Here is a 24,701-nt window from a genome sequence, read left to right on the forward strand (position 1 = left end):
CTCTGAACATGGCTAGAGGGTGAACATTCTCATAAGAAGCTTCTAATCTACTTCAAGAGACAAAAGACACATGAAAACTGTGTTAATGTTTCTTACCTAGCATTGTTAGTGTAAAATTTAATTGTTTTTGTGCTAGTGGGTTCCTAAGAATTATGTAAAATATTTTAATGAAAACCTCAGAAGCTTAAGAAGAGAGACTTTATTGCACAGTTCAAGGAGATGGGTCCCTACCTAATGCACAGGCCTCTCCATTTACCCAGGAATGATGTCACTTGTCCTCTCCTTTGATGCCCAATCCAGTATACTATGTCTTAAGACCTATCTCTCCTCATCTCACCTCTTAAGTCTGATGGCCTGGTCTCGTCCCTGTTCCTATGTTATTCTCTATTCAGTGTACAATTTCCTACTCTGAAATCTTATAACCAAACCTTTCAAGGACTAAATCGCAGCCATTCCCCGAGTGTCAATCTCCCAGTTTTGACTTCATATAAACAGGCATGGTTGAGTTCCCTGGTGTCCTGCCATCTATGTATGTGTAATAGCCCTGACTATGCAGTCTTTCTGGGATTAGGTTGATAGACAGACAGACAGACAGACAGACAGACAGAGAGAAAGAGAGAGAGCACCCAACTGAGGCCTTCTAAAATCTGCTATTATCTATTCTGATTGAATACCTTTCAGTGCGAATTAAATACAGATTTAAAGTGACCAACTAGTCACTTGAACTAGTCTACCTGACATACTATGCTTCTACTCCTACTGTTTCAGTATGAATAAATAAGAAACAACAAATGAGAAACAACCTTGGATTATGAAGTGCTTCATTTCTTTTTTCATTAATTCTATGAACCATCCATCCATTTGGGGTTAATTTAATCATGAGTTCATTCTAGAGCTATTTAGTGAGCTCCGTTTGGTGACAGGACTGAGCTGAAACCCAAGCATATAAAATAATATGAAGAAGCACCTGCCCTGGAATTCAGGAAGTCAGATGTAAAACAGTGGGTTAAGGGAAATTCAATGATGAGGATCAGCCTACCAAAATGCTAGAGAAAGGGGAAATGAGGAGGCTGGCAGGAGCTCTGGAAACTTTTGGAAGAATAAAGCTTTCAGGTGATGGAGTTGGCCACATAAGAACAGTGAAAGATTTAAGCAAAGGAACAGCCATAACCGATGCATAAAAGTGTGAGAGAGCATGGAACTTTTGCTGGAGGTTGGAGGGACAACTTAGGCATAGTTTCAGCTCCTTGGGATAGTGCTGGAGATCACATTGAAAATTATGGTCAAATTGTGAAGAGTGCTGAGTTCTTGGAAACACAGAACAAATTTAAGCATGAAAGTTTTACTCGTTTTAAAATTTTGATTTAACATTGCTTAATGATAAGTATTTAGTTAATTTCCAATATTCTGTACTGATTTTTATGTATTATGTTACAATATTACAGACTTCCAAGAGTCAACTTCTTACATATTTATGTGTGGAACTGTCACTACTACCAACACTCAGTTCCAGTATCTTCCTCTTACTGAAAAAAAAAAAGAGCCTCTTTTTCACTCTCCCACCCTACTCTGCTTTCCCTCTGGCAACTACCGTAGGTTTACTGAGTCCAAGGGTTAGTTTTCTTGTGTTTTGTTAGTTTGTTTGTCATAAATTATTCCATATGTGAGTAAACCATTAAAAATACCTTACACTTCATTACTTACTTTACTTTGAAAAACTACCTTAAGTTTCATCAGTTTTGTCCCAGACACACAATTTTATCATTTTAAGTGGTAGAGCCATATTTCATTGATTGTATGTACAAGAGATACTTTATTTAGTCATCTACTGATGGCCACTTAGGTTGATGGTACTTAGCTGTGATGATTATAAATAATGCTGCTGTGAGCATAAAGGTGCATTAAAAACCTTTTAAATTAGAATTATTATATCCTTTGATAAAATAGAATTATCAGATTCTTAGAAAGTAATGGTATTACTAAATCATATGTATATTTCCATTTTAATTTTTTAAAGGACTATCCATATTTTTTGACACAGAGGCTTCACAAATTCGCATTCCCACTAGCAGTGTTGCAGAATTCTTTTATTACATATCTTTGTTTACACTTCTTTCCAATATTCTGAATGTAAGTCATTCTTATTGGTGTAAAGTAACATTCTTTTAAGTATATGATATAAAATTATCTTTTTCTCATTGCTAGATCACCTTTATTACTTTGTATTTTTTCTTTTCCTGTGTAAAAGTTTTCTAATTTGATCAAGTTCCATTAATTTACCCTTACTATTTCCTTTGCCATTGGAGTTGAGGACCACTCTGATGCTGAGGCCCTGGTATATAATGTTTTATTCTAAGTAGTTTAAGATTTCAGTTTTAATATCTAAATACTAAGTTTATTTTGTGGGGTCTTTGACTAATATATTGAAAAGTGATCCATTTTCATTTTCTTTAAAGTTACATTACAATACTCCAGCACTTTTTCTTTCTTTCTTTTTTTTTTTTTTTGCTTTTTTTTGGGGGGGGGGACCACAGCTGGGATTGCTTAGGCTGCTTCTATCTATGTGGTCCAGAGTTACTTTTTGTGATTTTTAGTGATCATGGGGTACCTGGGATCACATTCCAGTCTCCTGAATGCAAAGCAAGTACTCAGCCCTTTGAGATACCTTTAGGGCCCAATAGTGTTTCTCAAAGAGCTATTCTTTCATTTATTCTATTGTTCCACTTCTATTTCATTCCATTTTATGACCATGGCTCTTCTATAATAGATTACATGTCTATATATGTGTGGATATATCTCTGGGCTCCCTGTTCTACTCCAATGGTCATAATATAGAACTTTCTAACAAGTTGTCTTTTTAAAAAGAACCATCATAGTAATGGTGTAGATCAGCTGAGTTGTAGTTGCAGGGACCTTTCACAGAAATATTATACCCAGGAGAAAAAACCTGGAAATGTCTCTCTACTCAGAAAACCTGAAGAGCCTAATATGTAGCTACTAATATGGAGCGTGTCATGCAGAACCTGCTGAAAGGTGCATTCTAAGACATATTCAAGAGTAATATTAACCACATTGGCATTAATCACAGATAACTGCTACTTGTTGACTTTTTACGAGATGGGTAAGGCTGTTACAGAAGAATAAAACACAGCGAGGATTATAAGGCAAGTGTGTAAGTCATGCAGTTAGTGTGTAGTAGAGCTGTGTGAAATCCAGGGCTGTCTGCTCCAGTGCTTACATATCATAAATCTGTCTCTCAGAAACTGACTACACAGCCAGCTAGATATTAGAGCTTTTAGCTCAGAGATTCTTTAAGTGCTGACTGAAAATTTTTATGGTGCCAGAAAGAGGAGTCATCAGATTTTGGTAGATAAGTTGGGAGGAATTCTCTGAAGAGGTGAATTCTAACAGAGGCCTTCAAGTTTAAAAGAGATAATAATTCCTTCAGTACCCAGACTATCTGGAAATTGAGGCAAGAATAAATTCTTGCTAGATGTATTAGAAAAGAGCTTTTCTAAAGGTTAATGGGTGTACTTGCTTATCTTATCACTAGGACTTTTGTTTTTACCCTTTTTTCTGTGCTTGGTGTTGTTTCATGTCTCCTATGAAGTAACTAGGCCATGCTATAAAAGTTAGTCCTAAAGAAAGCTTTGTATATCATGCTGTATTCAGCTCCATTGCAAAATGCTGTGACTTAGTTCAGATCCAGAAAAGGACTTAGCTCAGCCTTACTCTTGATTGTGGGATTCCCATAGTACTGACCAACATGGGTATGTTGAACAAATGTGTTATGTCTTTTCCCAGATTAATTCTTTGACCAGTCTTTTGGTGGAAGTAGCATAGCCTCTAGACTGAGTACTACTGGGCCAGAGATAAGATTTCTATCACTGGGGAATCAAGAAGAAAACTAATAAAGATTATTTTGTTTGATGAAAGGTAGAAGGGTTACTAAGTGGTGCTCAGGGATCACTCCTGACACAGCTCAGGGGACTATATAGAGTGTTGGGTATTGAATCCGGTCAATCACATTCAAAGCAAGTGCCCTACCCACTATACTATCTCTCTAGTCCCTAATGTATTTCAATTTTTTTAGTTTACTTTATTTGGGGGATTTTAAGAGACATTGGGGCCATGCTGATGATTCTTAATTAAGCAGGTCTCAGGCTCAGTGCAGGAATTGAGAATGCAATTTTGCCCCTCAGGTGCTATATTTTGGTGTTGTGGTGTATTCATTAGTTAAATGATGTGCAGGGCTATGCTCCTCTGGCTTCACCCTTTCTGGGTGGGTCGACTTGCCTCCAAGGAAGGGGAGCCCTCCGTGGATGAAGCCTCACACAGGATCAAATCTTAGGCCCGAGCACTCAGCAGAGAAGACAGTCCGGGGAGAGATGCTGGGCTTCAGTGATCCAGCTCAGTTCTTAGTGTGTTTTTTTCTTGTTGCAGTGGCATTCTTTCCTTAGAAAGAGCGCACGGCCGCATAGTGAAGCAGAGCTAAGTGCTCTTCTGGAGCCTCTGGGAGAGCGAATTTTCTGGGCCCTTTTCGGCCCACTCCCAAGAGATTTAGGAGACAGAACAGGAGACAAACACACAGGCAGCACTCAGAGTTTCTCACAGTTGGGCCCCACTGGGCCGGCGTCAGGTGCTATATTTTGGGACTCTGGCAATATTAGGGGTTCCTGGTCCAAAACCCCATAGGGCTCAGGGACTTTAGGAGATACTGTATGTCTGTCTCACAAACTCAGACAATTCTAGATAGAATACTCATATTGATTTAATGTTCATGATTTTAAAATGGTAGATTCAAATCTTTAATAATTGCTTATTAAAATATTAAAGTTTTAGGAAAATTTAAAATATACAAAAGATTATATGATAAATTGTTTTAATCATAAATACAAGATACAGATTTGGAAATAGAGGTATAATGTATTTCTGTGGATTATATTTCAAAGTATTTAAGAGACTAACTTTCAATGGGATAGCAAATATGTTTCTATAAAGAACCAAAGAGTAATAAATATTTTAGTCTTATATATGGGTATAGTCCATGACACATATTTTTCTTTCTTTAAATTTATTTTTTTAACTTGATATAAATTAGCAATGATTCATAGCTCATGGATCATACTAAGTTGGGTTGGATTTGATTCAAAGACAACCCATCATTGGGAAGTTATATTTGCATCAATGCTAAGAGCTAGGTTCATGGTTCACATTTTAAGAAACTGTTTTCCTTCTTTTACAAAGTGTCTGTTCATTTCTTCTCCCTATTTTTTGATGGGGTTAGATGTTTTTTTCTTGTATAGTTCTGTCAGTACCTTATATATTTTGGATATTAATCCTTTATCTGATGGGTATTGGCTGAATAATTTCTCCCACTCAGTGGGTGGCTTTTGTATTCTGGGCACTATCTCCTTTGAGGTGCAGAAGCTTCTCAGCTTAATATAGTCCCATATGTTTATCTCTTCTTCCACTTGTTTGGAGAGTGCTGTTTCCTCCTTAAAGATTCCTTTAGTCTCAATGTCATGGAGTGTTTTACCTACATGTTGTTCTATATACCTTATAGTTTCAGATCTGATATCAAGGTCTTTAATCCATTTGGATTTGACCTTCGTACATGGTGTTAGCTGGGGGTCTGAGTTCACTTTTTTGCAAGTGGCTAACCAGTTGTGCCAACACCACTAAAATGCAAATGGCCAAAAGGCACATGAAAAGATGCTCAACATCACTAATTGTCAGGGAGATGCAAATCAGAACAACTATGAGGTACCACCTCACACCACTGAGATTGGCACACATCACAAAGAAGGAAAACAAGCAGTGCTGGCGGGGATGTGGAGAGAAAGGAACTCTTTTTCACTGCTGGTGGGAATACCGTCTAGTCCAACCTTTATTGAAAGCGATATGGAGATTCCTCCTCAAACTGGAAATTGAGCTCCCATACGGTCCAGCTATACCACTTCTAGAGATATACCCGAGGAACACAAAAATACAATACAAAAATCTCTTCCTCACACCTATATTCATTGCAGCATTATTTACAACAGCCAGACTCTGGAAACAACCAAGATGCCCTTCAACAGATGAGTGGCTAAAGAAACTGTGGTACATATACACACTGGAATACTACGCAGCCGTCAGGAGAGATGAAGTCATGAAATTTTCTTATACATGGATGTACATGGAATCTATTATGCTAAGTGAAATGAGTCAGAGGGAGAGAGATAGATGCAGAATAGTTTCACTCATCTATGTGTTTTAAGAAAAATGAAAGACGCTTTTGCAATAATTCTCAGAGACAAGAGAGATGAGGGCTGGAAGGTGCAGCTCCTGACATGAAGATCACCACATAGAGTAATGAGTGCAGTTAGAGAAATTACTACACTGAGAACTATCCTAACAATGTGAATGAATAAGGGAAATAGAAAGCCTCGAGTACAGGTGTGGGTGGGGTGGGGAGGAGGGAGATCTGGGAAATTGGTGGTAGGAATCTTGCACTGGTGAAGGGGGGGGGTGTTCTTTACATTACTGTAATCATACAACTACAATCATATTTGTAATCACGGTGCTTAAATAAAATTAACAATTAAAAAAACAAAACAAAACAAAACAAAGAAACTGTTTTCCAAAGTAGTAGTATTATTTGAAGTTTTACCAGCAATGTATGAGAGTGCCCATTCTTCCTTATCATTGGTATTGTCAGTCTATTTGTTATAATTTGTTATAAATTGTATAAATTTGTTATAAATTGAAGTACCTATTAGTTTATAACACTGCTCAATTTCAGTTATATGATCTTAGTTTTGGTTTTTGAGTCACACCCAGCAATACTCAGGCTTATTTCTGGCTTTGTGCTCAGGAATCATTCTGGCAGGACACGGAGCTCCATATAGGATGCCAGGGAATTGAACATTAGTCAGCCACATGCAAGGCAAGTGTCCTTCCCATTGTATGATCACTCAGACCTCAGTTACGTGATTTTATACTCTCACCTCTAAGTATACTATATCATGATCACCTTCAAGAACTAGTTTTCAAAAAAACATAAATATAGTTTCTCAAACACTGAGCTATGGTCAAAAAAAAAGTTATCTGAGTGTTCAAAGAGGGTTGGGGAAAGGACCTTTGGATAAAGTTGGAGATATCCTGGCAACTGCAATGGTTGGCATGTTATAGCAGCACTGTAAGAATGAGATGATGATATTTGTACTATTGTAGAAAAAAGAAAGCCTCGTTCCCTTTGAAGAGGCATGAAAAAACATTTCAATGTAAGCCAGTTTTATCTCAGTAAAAATAAATGTAAGTCTGGTTTTCACTTGTCACCATACACTTAGATCCCCTTGGCTTGTTTTTTCCACATCAATGCCTCTTCCTAAATATTTTGTTTTGTTTTGTTTGCTTTTTTTAATATTCCATATGTGTGAAATAATGTGATAGTTTGTTTTTCTCTGACAGATCATCTTGAGGTCCATCCATGTTATTATAGATAGCAAAATTTCAGTTTTTCTTTACTTTGTTATTTTATTGTTCAATAATGTCTTTTTGGAACTATGAACTAAATCTTTTTTAGCCATTTATTGTTCAAAGAGCACTCAAGTTGTCTCTCTGTCTTGTCTATTATAAATAATGCTGCAATGAGTATAAAGTTAATGTCTCTTTTTTTCCTGTGGAATAGTGGTTTTTGGTTTTGTTTGATTGATTGATTTGGTTTGGTTTTAGTCACACACAATGGGGCTCAGGGCTTACTCCTGACTTAGCATTCAGGAATTACTACTAGTGGTACATGGTGGACCACATGGGATTCTAAGGACTGATTCAGGTAGGCCACATGCAAGGCAAATATACAATCTCACTGTGCAATCACTCTGGCCATATGTTTTGTTTTGTGCCTTTTATTTTATAATTCAGAAGTAGTATGTGGTGGGTAGTATATGGTGATTCTTTTTCTTTTTACCTTATTTGCCAGAGTATAAGAAGACTGGGCATATAAGACGACCCCCTAATTTTGCAGTTAAAACATAGGTTTAGGCCTATATTCACTGTATCAGACAGAACGTTCCTGTGTTGCATGTGCTGCATGTGTTCCTGTGCTCATGTACCACAGTGAGCCAATCACAACAAGCAAAGGTTTAAAGGTTATACTGTAATAGACTTCCTCTCTGACTCTGGCCAATCTGAGCAGGCTTTTGACAGTGTAGATTCGGGTCCAGAACATTGTCTAATTTGCATGCATAAAAAGCCTGTTTGGATTGGCTGAGTTAGAGAGGTGGTCCGAGCAGCCTTGCAGTGATAGGTGCAGGATTGAGTTGGAAAATTCGTTTTGTGGCAATATTCAGACAATTTACGTTTTGCGGCATATTGAAACATTTTTCGGGATATACTCGGTGTATAAGACGACCCCCAATTTTCGGTTGACTTCTTTTGTTTCAAAAGTCGTCTTATACACCGGAAAATACGGTAAATTGAATCTTAATTTTTTGTTTTGTTTGCACTTTGGGGCCACAGGCTCTGTGCACAAGGATCATTCCTGGCAGTGTTAGGTTAAACCTTTGTGGAATGCAGGGCAAGCATCTTAACCTGAGCTTTTACTCTAGCCCTGATAATCTTATTCTTCAATTTATTTTAGATTCTTAACATTTTTTCCCAAGTGATCGCACTAATTTGTATTACCATATCCAGTGGATGAGGGTTCCCCTTTCTCCACATTCTTACCAGCACTTGAAACTTGCCTTTAATTTCTTTTTTTTTTTTTTTTTTTGGTGGGGGCACTCCTGGCTCTGCGCTCAGAAATCGCTCCTGGCAGGTACGGGGAACCACATGGGATGCCGGGATTTGAACCACTGTCCTTCTGCATGCAAGGCAAACACTCTACCTCTGGCCCCTCTTTTAATTTCTTTTAAATAGGTTCCTCATCTGGCAATGCTGATGCTTTGGGGCTAGAAGGTCCTTATCCTGTGAGACTTAGGTGGCACCAGGATCTTATCTGGTGCTATTCAGGGGGCCTATATGGTGCCAGGGATTGAATTTAGAGCCTTTCCTAAGCTAAGCATGTGTTCTACTTCTTGTGCCACATCCTTGGTTCCTGTTTTTGTGACTTTTGATAATAGCAGATATAAGATGATACTAGCAACAGACGAGTTCCTAGCCTTCCTTCTCACTTGATATTGTCCTTCTCCTTGAATGTTGTCCATTCCAAAAGGATATGTTGTGGCATCTTATTGATGTTTCCATTTGTATTTAACACATTTTCATGTTAACTATATTTCCTGGTGATTCATTGTAAACATTTCTTAGCTTTTTTAGAACCATGCTCAAATTTTTTGTTTCCACTTTTTAAAGTTTGGATTCTCTCTTAATACTGAATCATGAAAGATCTATATGCACTTGTTTGCACATTACTCCAATTAATTCTGACTTCCACATTTCCTATAGAAAAGCTCATCCATGTGAATCATTGTTTCCCTCTAAGCAATATAATGTTTTCTTTTGAGTGTTCTGCCTTTAATTTTTAGCATTGCGCTGCTTTGATGTATTCTTTTTAAAGTTCATTGAATTTTCTGAATATGTAAGTTTATGTTACTAAATTTGAGAATTTTTTGCCATTATTTTTTTGGCTTTTTGTCTACACTTTCTTGTTTGTTCTCACCTTCAGAGTATCTTAAGAAATAAATATAATCTTTTAGTATTGCCCCAGAAGTATCTAAGGTAGTTTTTTCCTTTGTTTTTCCCTTTTTGTTGTTATTAAGATTGAATGATTTCCATTTATGAATGGAATTTATTTCCATTTAATATGAAATATTAAACTTACTGAATCTCTACTTTCTCATAACAGTTATACTAGTGAGGGGCTGGAGTGATGTGGCCAACCTCAGTTCAGTTCTCCTTAATCCTATAAAGCCCCCTGCATCCTGCCAGAGCAAGTAGTATCCCTTGAACACTGCCCAGTGAGGCCCCAAAACAAAAAAAAATCCAACAATTTAAAGTTCTGAGATTATCTATTAATATTTCATTTTCTGAAGCTATATTTTTAATGTAAAGTTTTCTCTTTGTGTGTATGCATATGTATGCGTTTCTCTCATGAAACTTTCCCTTAATTTTAAGAGCATTCCCCCTAACTTCTGAGAACAGTGACAAAAAAATTTGCCATTATTATCATTTTTCTGTGAGTTGAGATTTTTCTGACTACTTTGTTGGCCAACTAGACTTTGTATTGTGTTCTAGAAGTTTTGAATATCAAATTACTCTGAGTTTTAATTTAGTATTATGGGTCATAATAGTATTTTCTTTTAAAAAGCAATTGGTTTCTTTGATTTCAGGCAGAGTTCCAGTTAATCTTCTGTCTAATTTTAGGATCCGTTTGCTTGTTCAGCTATGGCCCCATGGGCTCCACCTAGTGGCTAGTTTGGGCAGCAGCTTACTTTTATGGGACTGTTCTAGATCAAATTTCTGCAGTCAGCTTAAGAGAGTATGAAAAATAGAATGCCTGTCTGGAATACAAGCAGGGGGTGGGGGAGGAGAGAGATGGGGTACATTGGTGGTGGGAATATTGCACTGGTGAAGGGAGGTGTCCTTTTATATAACTGAAACCCAACTACAAACATGTTGTAATTATGGTGTTTATACACACACACACACACACACACACACACACACACACACACACACACACATATGTAAAGAGTGAACTAGAAGTTCATAAAACAGCTTCACAGGATTGCTTTTAAAATTATTTTTATTTAATAAAAGAACCATGGTTTATAAGGTTATTGATAGTTAAATTTTAGACATAAAATATTTCAACACCAATACCAGCACCAGTGTCAATCCAATGTCAATGTCATCACCCGTGTTCCCATACCCCATTATTCCCCCAGGGCATAGGTTTCCTTTTTTTGATTTCCTCCCTCTCTTTTGCATTCGACCTAGCTTCCCTCTTTAGTGCTCTAGCTAGAAAGGTGAGACATAGACTTAGTGTTATGGCTGGCCACAAACTATGTGAAGTGCCACTTTTGTCCAGAGCTTAGTAACATTAAGCATTTATATTATGGTTTTGGAACTATATCTCTTCTAGTGGAAGTGGAAATATTGAGGCACCTAAAGTCCCCTTACTATCACTCCTTTTACACTCTGAAGAACCTATTCTTTCTCCTGAATCCAAAATAGAGATTCCTGGAGTTCTTACTACTTGTGCCAAGGCTCATTTTCAGTTTCTCCCTATAGGCAAGGTATAGGAAAAGGTATGTGGGTGGAAAATGGGAGGAGGTGGGAAAGGTGAGAGGGTCCAGTTCAGGTTAGATAGAATATCAAACAGCTCGTTAGATTTTTTGAAATTGTTCTCAGGTACATTTGGTACTTTTCATATATAAATCACATTGTGTTTATTTTATAATTAGGTAATTTATTTTCTTTAATTGCAAATGATCTCTCAAGCATTAAAAAATTGCAGGTGATGCTTCAATTCACCTATTGTGTTAGTGGCTCTTTTTTGGTTGCTAAAGATTTTCTTTGTAGATGATTATGTCATGTGTTTATGGAAACTTTTTGTTTCTAATCTTTTATTTTGTTTCATTTGTTGTTACATTTCTTCTGCTTTATCATTGGCTAGGATACCCAGTCATTGGTGAAAAGCATTTCATTTCTTGTTATTACACTTTAGGTAAACTTACAAGCAATTTTTTTTCTGTTGAAGAAATTTTCTATTTATAATTCGAGAGGTTTTATTGTGAATGGATATTAACTTTTGTAAAGTTTTAAATTATTAAATTTATTTTTCTCTATATGTGGTGAATTGAATTGCTTGGTTGCCAATATCAACTCATTATTATTGTTGTATTGTTGTTGTTATTTGCTTAGGGACACTCCTCGGTGAGCTCACGGGACCACATTTGGTGCTGAAGGTTTAGCCTAAGTTTCACATGCAAGGCAAGCACCATACCTAGTACACAATTAATTTGCTCCCAATTTCCAACATTTAAATCAACCTTGCATTCTTGGGAGAAATCCATTTTGTCATCATCAACTATCCATTGTGCTTTCATTTTGATAGCTTATTAATTTCAAGGAATTTTCCATTTTTAATGATACAGTTAATGTTTTTTTAATGTCTTCAGAAATTTTAATGTTTTTGTCTTTCATTCATTTTTATAGTAATATATTTTCTTTTTTCTAAATCAGTTTATGCAATTTTTTACTTTCAATTTTTGAATATAAGGATACATACTTTATACAAAGTTTATATTATAACTTACATAACTTTTTGGTTTTGGTTTTGTGCCACACTCAAAAGTACTCAGAGGTTATTTCTGGCTCTGAATCTAGGAATTACTCCTGGTAGAGCTTCCATTCATATGGAATGTAGAGGATTGATCCTGGGTCAGCTGTGTGCTAGTGCCCTACTCTCTATACTGTCACTCAAGCCACTATAATATTATTTTCTGAGATTATATCTTTTATTTTTCAATGACTTTTTAAAATTTACTTTATAAGTACTATACTGTTATATTGGCATTCAAAACGCTATATACATATAATAAATAAGAATTGATTAATTTGTACCAGTAAGCATTTATGAAACCATCACCATTTTTACCTCCATAATCTTCCCTATCTAAAATTTCTACCTTTCTTGTATGTTATTTCTATCTTCTTTATTCTATCTTATTCTATATTGTTTTTATTTTTGTGATAGGACCAATTAACATAAGGTACTCCCTTAAATAATATTTATCCTCTTAGAAAATATTTTCAAAATGATTGATTGATTAGAAGTAATACTGTACAGCAGAGTGCTAGGACTCACCCATATCATATAAGCAAAACTTCATATCCTGTAATGAACATTTCCTTCCCCTTTAGTATACTCCCTGGTAACTCCTGTCCAAGTATCTTGGTGTGTATTTAAAACATTGTGCCACAATGGAAAACAATATGGCAGTTCCTCAATAAATTTAAAATAGAAGCATCTGCATCCCCACTTCTAGATACATAGCCAAATAGATTTAAATCAAGTTTGTGAAGAGGTACCTGTGCTTCCATATTTGTTCTAACCTAGAATAGTTAAATCCCTCCACCGTTTAATTCTAGTTAATAAATTATACTAATCTTTTCAAAGAACCAGCTTTTGGTTTCACTGGACCTTTTATATTTTTTTGGTATTCTATTGAGTTCTAGTTTTATCTATTCCCTTAGTAATTTAGAATTAATTTGTTCTTTTTTTATATTTTCGTAAGACAGAAGCTCTATTAATTGGTTAAAAGTTTGTCTTTCTCACATTTAAAGCTATAAAATCTTCTAAAAATCACTTACTTCAGAATATTTTAACTTATCAGAAATTAGGATACATCTTACAGTCAGCATCCAAGAACTGTCATCTTTCTTTTTAGTGACACACAGTAATTATTTATCTTATCTTTGTTGTCCTTAATTATGTAAAATAATATTTATGCAATTCTTTTGAATGTTGCTTTACTAATAATTACTTAGCAAAGATGTTGATGTCATGATACTGTTGGTTATAACTGTTTTCTCCTTGCCATAAGTTCATTTTTATACTTTGTAGAATGAATATCAATTTTTGTTTAGTTTATGTATTATTTTCAAAATTAAGAACTATTTTTAAATTATTCGTTGTATTTTATTGAATGTTCAGAATATAAGATATTATTTTGAATTATGATTTATAGATTAAGTGGATATTAAGACTATTTCAAGTATAGCTTCAAAAGATATTCTAAACCAAAAGTTTGTTGATATAATGCATATAAAATTAAGCATATACACAACTTTTTACCTTCTATGAACTAGTAGACTTGGAGATGAAGTCTTACACTTAAAAATAATTTCTTTAATCTAGATCTCTTGTCTTCAATTGCTAAAATGTTTTGTTTGTTCAGATCTAGATTACCTTTGGTTCATACTTCAAATTAAATGTGCAGTGCTCTGCTGTACATACCTTTCCATTTGTTAGCTTATTTATTTTTCCTTGAGGTATATTTTCTCTTGGATTTTATTTTCCTTAACTAAAGTAAGTGGTGTGTAAAAACATTTATTTCAATCTCTCTTGTTTCTTACCTTAAAAGCTATTGTTTTACATTCTTAGCAGACACTCTGGCAAAATAATATTTTATTCTAGAATTCTTTAAGACATTAATATTTTATAGTTCTTGTTCTTTTAGAGCAGATAAAAATTTCAATAGAATGGGTTTGGGACAGTTTTGCCTGTTTACTTCTTTTTGTCATCGCAGGGGTGCTGCAATACATAAAGATTTAACTGAGGAACTAATTTTTGAATTCAACCCTTTCAGGAAAAATGAGTCATAGTGTGTTTTTTACTGCCTGTGGCATCGCTAAATAACCAAGCGTGCTTTTCCCACTGGAAAATGTTTTCCAGTGTATTTTTTACTGCCTGTGGCATTGCTAAATAGCCAAGGGTGCTTTTTCCCACTGGAAAATGTTTTCATCTATCAGGAAACATTTCTTTCTTGCTTAGAAAGTTTCAGGCACCATAGTAGCTGTAATTTGGTATTTGAAATCAGTGTGCATATGCCAACTGAAACAATTTTTAGTTTGAGTAATAAAATGCTCAAGTAAATGTGACTAAAGCAATAATTTTATCTCTTCTAATGAGAAATTTGTTTCTTTCCCCTTGTTTTGTTTTTCAACTGTACCAGGTTGGAACCCAGGACATCACACATTTGAGACATATGTTCTACTTACTACTGAGTATATCCTTGCACACCTTAGTGAGAAATCTTTAATGAAACATCCTTAGTACTGTTGACATGGTGTTTTCTGGTTTTTGAATCTTCCTTTAGTATTATAATATGACTATGCTCTGTAAGCATCATACCCTGTGCAATATCCATTAGAAAGCTGCTTTTTCTATTCTGTATGCTTCTTTCTCATCAATGAAGAATAACATTCTCAATGGGCACACATGTAACTCATCATGTGTTTTCTTATTCAGAATTTTGCTTATTTTTTCTGTAGTGTTGTAAACAAGCAGAAAAGATGTTCAAACACTGAGTATTCTGAAAGTATGAAGGAGAAATAAAATTCTGGCTATGAGTTATGCCCCTCTTGATTGTGGAGAAGAAGAGAAGGTGGGAAGGGGAAGACCTAAGGGATGAGGAAAAAAGAGTGATAGAAGGGTAAAAAGATAAATATGGATATGTATTAATTTTTTGATGTAATAAAAGCTCTTTTCATGGGATGTTGTCCATAGTCTCCCAGAACTTTTAATTATGCTCCAAACAGTGTGGTACTGGAATAAAAACAGACTCTTTGATCAATGGGTTAGAATTGAATATCCAAAGTAAACCCCCCATATATATGGTCAACTTATTTTGATAAAAATGCTGAAAGCACGAAATAAAATAGACAAATTGTGTTAGAAGAATTGGAGAACCACCTGTAACAAATTAAACCTAGATCCGTACCTCATATCTTACACAGAAGTCAATTCAAAATGGATCAAAAACCTTAAAATAACATCTGAAGCTATAAAGTACATCGAGAAGAACTCTCTAAGACTCAAAGCTTAAAGGAGATTTCAATAATAATATGCCATTTGCATAGAACCAAAACTAAAAGAATGTGATCACATATAATCAAAAAGTTTCTGTATGGCAAAAGAAACACAGTCTAAAACTAAAAAATGGCTTATTGAATGGGAGACATTATTTTCACTCAAACATCAGATAAAGGGTTCATATCCAAGATATGTAAATTACATACAATGATCAACAACAATAAAATCTAAAAACTCTATCAAAATGGGAAAAGGAGCTTAACAAACAACTTTCTGAGGAAGACCAATGGATGCTCAACAGGCACATGGGTTAATGGCCATCATTTATGAAAATACAAATTAAGGTGACAATGAGATAGATATCTTGTTACACTAATGAGGATGACACATATTAAAAATACTGGAAACAAGCTGTGTTGGCAGAGCTGTGGTGAAAAATGAACTCCCATTTTCTCATCCACTGCTAGTGGGAATGCTTCCTGGTCCAGAATGCTTCCTGTTCTAGAAAATAGTTTGAAGGATTCTCAGTAAACTCAGAATAGAAGTTCCATATGATCCAGCAGTCCCATTTTTGGGTTTCTAACTCCATGACAGAAAGACAGTCATTCAAAAAAATTTATAAATATCACTATACATTGCAGCACTCAGTAAAATAGCTATGATTTGGAAACAACCTAGATGTCCAGTGATGAGTGGATAATGAAGATGTGTGATTTACACACAATGGGATACTACACAGTTGTAAGGAATAGTAAAATCATACAACATGTATGGAATTTAAAGATATGCTGTTAAATTAAATAAGCCAAGGAAGGAAAATCAACATGATATCACTTACGTGTAATACTTAAAATAATTGTACAAGAAAATATAGTTGTTTAAATGGGGGATACCAGATCACTATTTGCCCCCACAGTATTGAGAAAGGAAAAAAAAAGAGGGGCAGGAAAGAAAGACAGATAAGAAATAACAGGGCCTAGGGATTAAGGGGACACAGGTACATCAGTGAAATTAAGGAATGATAGACCTATAGATCCAAATAACACCATCAATAACTTTAACAACCAAACTTAAAAAGGCAGCAGTGGGATATGAGTGGGAACTTGGGAACATTGGTGGAGGAATTAGTGCTGAAACCTTTGTATGTCTAGAAGTCAACTAGGAATAACTTTCTAAATCATAGTGCTTAATAAAATTAAAATTAAAAAAAGAACTGTAGAATCACACCACAGTTGAGGATGATGATTGCTGTTGTGCTAAAAGTGTTATTTTTTTTATGTCACAGCCAGAATTGTATACCCTGTGTAGTTTCTTGAAGTTTTGATCTCTTGGTTTCTTGATCTTAGGTTGAGTCCAGAAATCTTCCTGAAGCGCCCTGTGGTGGAGGGAAATCACTGGCGGTTGGACTGTATTCTTAAACGAAAAGCAGTAAGTATTTTACAAAAACATATTTAAATTCAAAATGTCTTTTCTTTTTCAAATCCCTTATCCACTACCTAAAACATTTCCTTAGAATTTGACCAAAAAAATCTAGAATATTTACTATTTCAAAATTATTTGGTTCTAATTTTTTCTACCTGTATTCATCATATAACTATCTTAAACTAATTTACAACATTGATCATATAGCAGTTTTAATTATTTAGCAGTTATTGACATTTAATTTTATAGGCAAAAATTGAAATTAATTTTTATTATTTACTATTAAATATTGAAATGAAATCTATAACTTTATTTTATTTATTATTCTGTTGTTTGAATAAAGGACAATGTCTTTCTGAGAATAATTTTACTCAGAGGAGGCCAGCTGATATTAAAGATATAAAAATAGAAACATTAAATATTTTATTATATTAGTCAAATAGCTTATAATAGTAATATAAACATTTTTCCTGTTGAATATAAATTCTATGTATCAAATATGCTCCTTCCTATATAGAAGTAGTAAATTAAATAGTATAGTTTATTAATAATTGCCTTTTGCCATTTTCTGCTAAATTTTTTTTGAATTGAACTTTAGTCAGCTAAATTATATATAATTCAAATATATTTTATTTAGTAATTATCATGTCCAAATTAGGAAATAACCTGCTTACTATTACATCTAAATAAAGGAAATAGCCTTCTTACATTATTTAAGTCAATTTTTTAACCTATTACATAAATTAATTTTATTTTATTGAGACCATTGTGATCTACAAAGTCCCTCATAGTTGAATTTTTTAATATAATTTTTATTTTGATCATAGTGGCTTACATATTGTTGACAATAATATTTTAGGTACATATTTACATAAAATCAGGGGGGATTCTCATCACCAAATTGTCCTCCCTACACCTCTGTTTTTGTCCTACCTCCCATATCCTCTTCCCTCACCCCCAGAGTTGCTAGAATATGTGGTCCCCTCTGTATCTAGCCTACTACTTATAGTCTTGCACCTGTTTGGTCCTGGTGCCTCCCTTATTTCCCCCTCTAACTGGGGGGCAGGACTAGCTAGTTCAAGTTACGTGGTTTTGTTTGAAGAAGAGAAAAGTAATAAACTGGGGTAAAAGTCTAATACGCCGAAAATAAGCGGAATTCTTCTAGAGGCTCTCATTGTTGGTTTGAGAGACGAAGGAGAAAAAGAAGGTGAAACACTCCACCAGTACAAAAAGAAGTGTCGAATATCCAGTGAGAACTCCAACAATAACAATAAGCACCACAAAAACAAAAACAAAAACAAAAAACAAAAAAAAACCCCGCCATGGTCTTGATATAAGAAACATGGCATAGCACATAAAGAAAGAACAGAAAGGAAGAGAAAAAATAAGTATAACTGGGGACAACAACTTCAATAATCACACCCAAACAGAGAAGTTGACCAAAAATAGATAGGTAAATAAAAATAATAATAATAAATGAAGATAAAATAATATATAAAAAATAAACAATGTTTTGTGCTTTTTGTTTTTTTGTTTTTTCCCTCCTGCCCTGGCAAGTAAATATTGGGGTCATTCGAAAAGGAATTCACTTGGCCTAAGAGATATGGGGTTTCTCCATCCTTGGAGTATATTGTCATGGGATTAACTATAGACTCTGTTCAGGGTCATTTACTCTCCCGGTGGTGCTTTTGTGGTGTTTGGAAGACTTCTGCTCTGTCCTGGGTGATACAATCAGGCCTCTGTGTCTAGAGATCTGAGTATTTGCACAGATCCAGGGGTGGGACTTATGATGAAGTCAGTCTTTGTGGTTCTAGAAGTTCTGTTCACTCAGTGTCATTTTAATCCATCTTCTGTGGTTGGTGGTCTTGGTCTTTGCACTGAACCTAGGATGGCACCTAGGATAGTGTCTTTCTTTGTGCTTCCAGAAGCCCCATTCCGTTACAATGGTCTCTGCCAGACCTTTGGAACTGGGGATCGTGTTTATTGTGCAGGTCGTAGTTCAAACCCTAGACTAAGGCTTTTTTATTGGTCCCAGGCTGTATACAGTCTAGTCATGGTTCTAGCAGCCAGTCATCTGTAAATCGCGATCTTGGCTTTTGGACCTACCAAAGGGTGACAAGTCTTCTGATTTTGTCTTGTCCATAGTTGAATTTTAGAGATATAGTGAATCAGGGCCATTCCTACCACCAGTGTTGACCTCCTTCCACCAATAATCTCAGAGCGCATCTATACCACCACTATATCTATTAGACAATAACTTGCTTCCATATGTAAGATTTCCCCCATTTTAATGTGCCTATGTAAAAAGGAACAATGCTACATGATATTACTGGTGAATATGGAGGTAAAAGTAACAAGCTAAATAATCTTTATAACCTGATTCTAACATGAACTCATTAATAAAAGAGAAACTTATCTACTAGATTTTCCTACTAAACATACCCCCCCCAAAAAAAAAAAAGGAATGGAGAAAACTGCTACAGCACAGGGAATAGACAATAAGAATTATACCTATTAAGGAAATGCATCTAAAGAAATATATGAAGGAGATATACATGTCCCCTTTAAGTCTTTTGAGACAATCTGGTGGTGGGGATGAATAAAATCTGAAGCACAGATTTAGCCTGTGACATGATCTTGTGGAGCCTGAAAAATGGCTCCCAGCAGTCACAGACCAGGAAATGTCCTTGAGCTGGGGGTTTCTCAAAAACCTAATCTGGTAATGAGCAATAGTCTACAACAAAAGAAGGTAGGAGAAAAAGGGCCACTGAGAACAAATCAGCAGCAGCAACAGGACGGCTTCTTCTTGGGATGAGAGGAGGTGGGCTGTCTTTTCACTTTGGGAGCTGGTTGGCAGCTGGTTGGGGTGGGGGAAAGATTCTGGTTCCTGAGGATTTAAGAACCACGGATACAAATGAGTAAATGAGTTAAATAGGGAGAAATAACAGAGCAGAGGTGAGAGAGTGAAGGGATATCAAAGGATTTGTAAAGTGGTAAGTGGTATGGGGAGGAAGAGTTATTATATGTATAACTGGGAAGGACAATATACAACATAGACAGATATTATGTATATTACAAATGGACATTAGACAGACATTGAGGTAGCCAACACATGCACTCATTCGCAAACATACACAGACACTGAGGATCGATCCATAAGTTGCAATTGAAAAGCTGACCCAGTTGGAGTGGGTCAGAATGCTTAGAAAATATAAAGCTGGCAAGTCAGATGTAAAAGCTTCCATTTTTTAGGCAAATCATCGTTGGTGAGGTTAAACGTTACGGCTTTCTGGTTTAGATTGTGTATAGCAGGGGTGGCGAACAAGTTCGACACAAAGAGCCAAAATTTTAAAATGTGAGAGTCAGAGAGCCACACCACGCAGTGACCTGCCAAAACAGACAAACACAAAAAAGCATCTAATTTTAACAATAATATATTAAACACATATTGCATTTTGCCATTTTGAGTGAGGGTAAAAATCCTGCAGTGATGTTGAGGGCGTGCTGCATCCTCCACACTAAGAAATAACGGCAAGATGTGATACAACATGTGACACACGGGTCCCCCACTCGCTGGCCCGTGCAAGCAATTGTTTTCGAGGGATGGGAGACTGGAGGACGCAGCCTGGAGGCGGGACTATGTGCTCGGAGATGTCTCCTCAGAGGTCCCTCCTCAGAAGCAGCAGAACAAAATCCAAACTTGGCAAAGAGCCACAGTATACAAAAGAATGATAAGAGGCAAGAGCCGCATTCATTTTGGCCAGGAGCCGCATGCGGCTCGAGAGCCACATGTTTGCCACCCCTGGTGTATACAGCACTCTTAAAACAATCGTAACTTTCAAGTCTAGTCACTAGCGAATACTAAGTGCTTTGGTAATGAGTACTGTAAGAGGGGTCTACACTATGAAGTATTGTCTAGCGGGTCTTGAGCATCCAGGTTCCTTTACTGAAAGCAAACTGCAACCAGGAGCATTATGATATAATGGTAAACTACCTTCAATTGAAATAAATTGCAATAACATACTCAATGAATGAGCACTGTAACAGGATTCAATGGCATGCAGTTGCATATTCCATTGTTATCTGTGGACATAAACATTAGATCATGTCAGGCATAATCAAATGGAAAATAAATATATTAGAATTTTTGTCAGGATGGAAACTATTAGGCTGAGTGAAATAAAAGGGAGAGAGTGACACACGGAATAGTCTCACTCATCTATGGGTTTCAACAAAATGAAAGACATTATTGTAATAATACCAGAGACAATAGAGATGAGGGCTGTAAGGATGGGCCCACGATTTGAAGCTTACCACAAAGAGTGGTGAGTCCAGTTAGAGAAATAACTAAACTGACAATTATCATGACAATGATAGTGAGAGAAGTAGAATGCCTGTTTCGAATACTGGCAAGGGGTGAGGGAGGAAGGAGTTGAGGGGCATTGGTGGAGGAAATGTTGCACTGGTGAAAAGGGCATTCATTTTTATAACTAAAACCCAACTAAAAACATGTTTGTAATTATGGTGCTTAAATAAAGATATTAAAAAAAGAGTTTTTGTCAGGACATTATCTTAATGAGCACTGATCTTTTGTGTGTAATATAGTGTAGACTGCAATGTTAGGACGACCATCCTATATCTCCAAGTACCACTGTAGACAAAAATATTAAGGAGTTATTATAGACTTAATTAAAATTAAGACACTAAAAATTTTAGAGTGGGCACTGTAGTGGGAGCCCATGACTTCCAAATGCATTCTGCATCTGTTTATGTGGATAAAAAGCAATAGAACATTTTTATAGACATCTGTAAATTGATTGATCTATAATTGATTGGTCACCTGCTCAATATAAACAGCTGTATTCATTATTGAAGTTCTCTTTGAAGTATAGAAGAGAATATAGAAGAGCTTTTGAGTTTCTCTCTCTCTCAGTTCCTTCTGTTCTCTTCGCTATACTCTGGGGTTAATGGTGTTCAACACAACTACAATATAAATAAAAATTCTTAAGAATTTATAGAACTGGGGCTGACGAGATAGCATGGAGATAGTGTGTTTGCATGAAGAAGGACGGTGGTTCGAATTCCAGCATACCATATGATCCCTTGAGCCTGCCAGGAGTGATTTCTGAGCCTAGAGCCAGGAGTAACCCCTGAGTGCTGCCGGGTGTGAACCAAAAACCAAAAACCAAAAAAAAAAAAAAAAAAAAAAAAAAGAAGAAGAATTTATAGAACTTACGTAATTGAGGCAGTACTTTTATTTCTTATGACCTTTACACATTTATTTTTCCTACCTTTCATCCATGTTTTCTGATTCCTTTCAACCTCATATCTTTAAATCCATTTTCACCATGATTTTGGGATTTCAAGAACTATCAATAGTCAGATCTCCCTGTGAGTAATGAAGTAAAATAGGTTGATAGGTCTTATGTTAGTCATGTTTTGCCAGATAGAATCATTGTACTGCCTAGTCTAATTCATTGTCTCAGCAGAAATTCTATTCATGAAATTGAATATTTTAGTTGAAAAGACATTATTTGTATGTTCATTTAATAAATCAGTATATAATAAATCATCATTTTTTAAGAATCACGTAAAGATGTCATGTACATGAAGAAGTATCCAACCCTTATTTATAGATCCTAGGTTGCATGTATTGGGCTCAGTACTAGGATATGAGTTTTATAACAAAATTTCCTGAGTCCTTACTAACCTTATTTCCTTAAATTGTATTGACTATAACTTTTTCCATGTTTTTTTTTCTCCATGAAATGGTAATTATCTCCCATTCTCTTGAAGATTCCATTTAGTAAGTTTCTCTGGCCTTGACAGATTATCAATCTAGTAAACATCTCATAATCCTTAATCATTATTTTTCTGTTTTATTTTTCAATCAGCAAGTTGTTTGTTAAATGCTACTAGCAGAGAACTTGGCTGATAATAAGGAATGATACATAAATAAAAGATACAATATTTTATTTGAAGCAAATTAAAAATCTACACAGGGGTCTACTGTATCTCTGAACAGTGTCTAAAACCAGGAGAAAAACATATATGTCTGATATGCCATATTATATTAGATGGGGCAACCTCTCAAAGCAAACAGAATTTAGGGCATTTCAACTTTTAAAAATAAGGAAGTAGTATCTAGATGCTGCAGGCGGCTTCTGTCCTACAGCACCAATGGGATTTCAATGAATCCACTTCAGGGAGAGTGGGTTGCACAGGTGGCAAAATACGAAATATGAAATAATGAAAACACACATAAGTATATGGGGCCAACACATCTTCTGACAGGAGTGTGACAAATTTAATATAATAAGTAGAGGGGCTTATAAGGGGCAAAATCAGTCATAGGTATAGAGAAAAATGTTTCTAATCACAAGGTAAACAAAGTGTAACCTAAAACAAAACTTAAACTATGGGTGTGAGCTGTAAGAATTCTGAGTTACAAAAGAGAAGGTCACAACCCAAGGCAGCTCTTTGCAAGCTAATTTCAAATGCAAAATAAGGGATATAAAGAAGTAGAAAAAAAATCTAGGAATGTGGTCTTCACTGAAGTGAGCTCTATTGTTTTAGAAGGAGCCAAATCCCCCAAAGTGCAGTTCCCATTTTCTGAGAAGAGTCAATAGCCCAGAATCTGTATTCTGGCTATGCCCTTGATTAACAGGCATTAAGGCTGTAAGGACATATTTGAAAAAGAGGAAAAATAGCCTTTGATTTTGGTGCTAAATATTATCCAGAAAAGTGTTTCTCTTAGTAATCGTTGGTGCTGGGATTTCTGAAAAAAATTTGATTGAGGCCATATTTTTGCCTGAGATTTTACAAAGGAGAGGTAGCCAAATAATGACAGAACATGTCATTCCAAGCATGGATTTATCTCTTCAGGAATTCCTCAACTATTCATGCAGGGGAAGAAGCGTCCACAGCAGGCCTTTTGAGGAACCCTGTGGGGACTATTTCAGTTCTTCACACCAAGAAAATCTAGAGATACATCTGGTGTGCCTCCTGAGTTTCCCTAAGTTTATGCATGCCGTGGCATTACACCACCCCCATTTTTTTTAATGGGTCACACTGGGTGGTGCTCAGCATACCTGATCTAGATTGATACAAATGTGATGTAAAACAGATTTTTTTGTTTGTTTAGTATTGGTTTTGTCTGTATGGGGGCCACACCGAGCAGTGCTCAGAGATTACTACTGGCTCTTATCTCCTGGTGATACTCAGGTGATCATAGGCTATGCCAGGGATTGAACCAGGGTCAACCTGCTCAAGATGAGTGCTTTAAGTCCTGTACTATCTCTCTAGCTACCAGAGAAACTGTTCTGAAGATACGAATTCAGAAGATTCCATCAGTTGCAATGAGATGATAGGCTGTTTACACCAGATGATTACACCCAGCATAGGTAGGAGGGGAGAACAAGCTGGATAGGCTGCATCTGCATCTGGTGTCTTTGAGAACCAAGTCTAAGGTTAGGACTTAGTGAAACACAATTGGATACTGTAGAGATATGTGGTGAGTGAAGGGAAATCTGGTCAAAATAGTGTGTGGGAGAACTCATGGTAGTAGAAATAGATGGCATGAATATAGGGTGCCTACAAGAAATGGAAGTAAACTCTAAACATCTAGAAAATGCCAGCAGAGCTCAGGAGGGAAATCTGGCATGTGCTTATTCATTGTCCTCAATTTACCTATCGTCTTTCTACAACAGTTTAACTTTTGTTATTTTCCCTTAATGCCCTACAAATCCTA

At 35.8% G+C, this 24,701-nt stretch overlaps 1 protein-coding gene across 1 annotated transcript in view; it reads left to right on the plus strand.

Moving 5' to 3' along the window:
- PLD1 (phospholipase D1) overlaps nucleotides 1-24,701 on the plus strand; it is a 212,008-nt gene that overhangs the window by 83,182 nt on the left and 104,125 nt on the right. The window contains exon 12 of the mRNA XM_049775678.1: nucleotides 16,876-16,957. Within this exon, the coding sequence (XP_049631635.1) occupies nucleotides 16,876-16,957 (82 nt within the window). The remainder of the gene's footprint in view (nucleotides 1-16,875; nucleotides 16,958-24,701) is intronic.

Source organism: Suncus etruscus, chromosome 6 (assembly GCF_024139225.1).
Source record: "Suncus etruscus isolate mSunEtr1 chromosome 6, mSunEtr1.pri.cur, whole genome shotgun sequence".
Lineage (NCBI taxonomy): Eukaryota > Metazoa > Chordata > Mammalia > Eulipotyphla > Soricidae > Suncus > Suncus etruscus.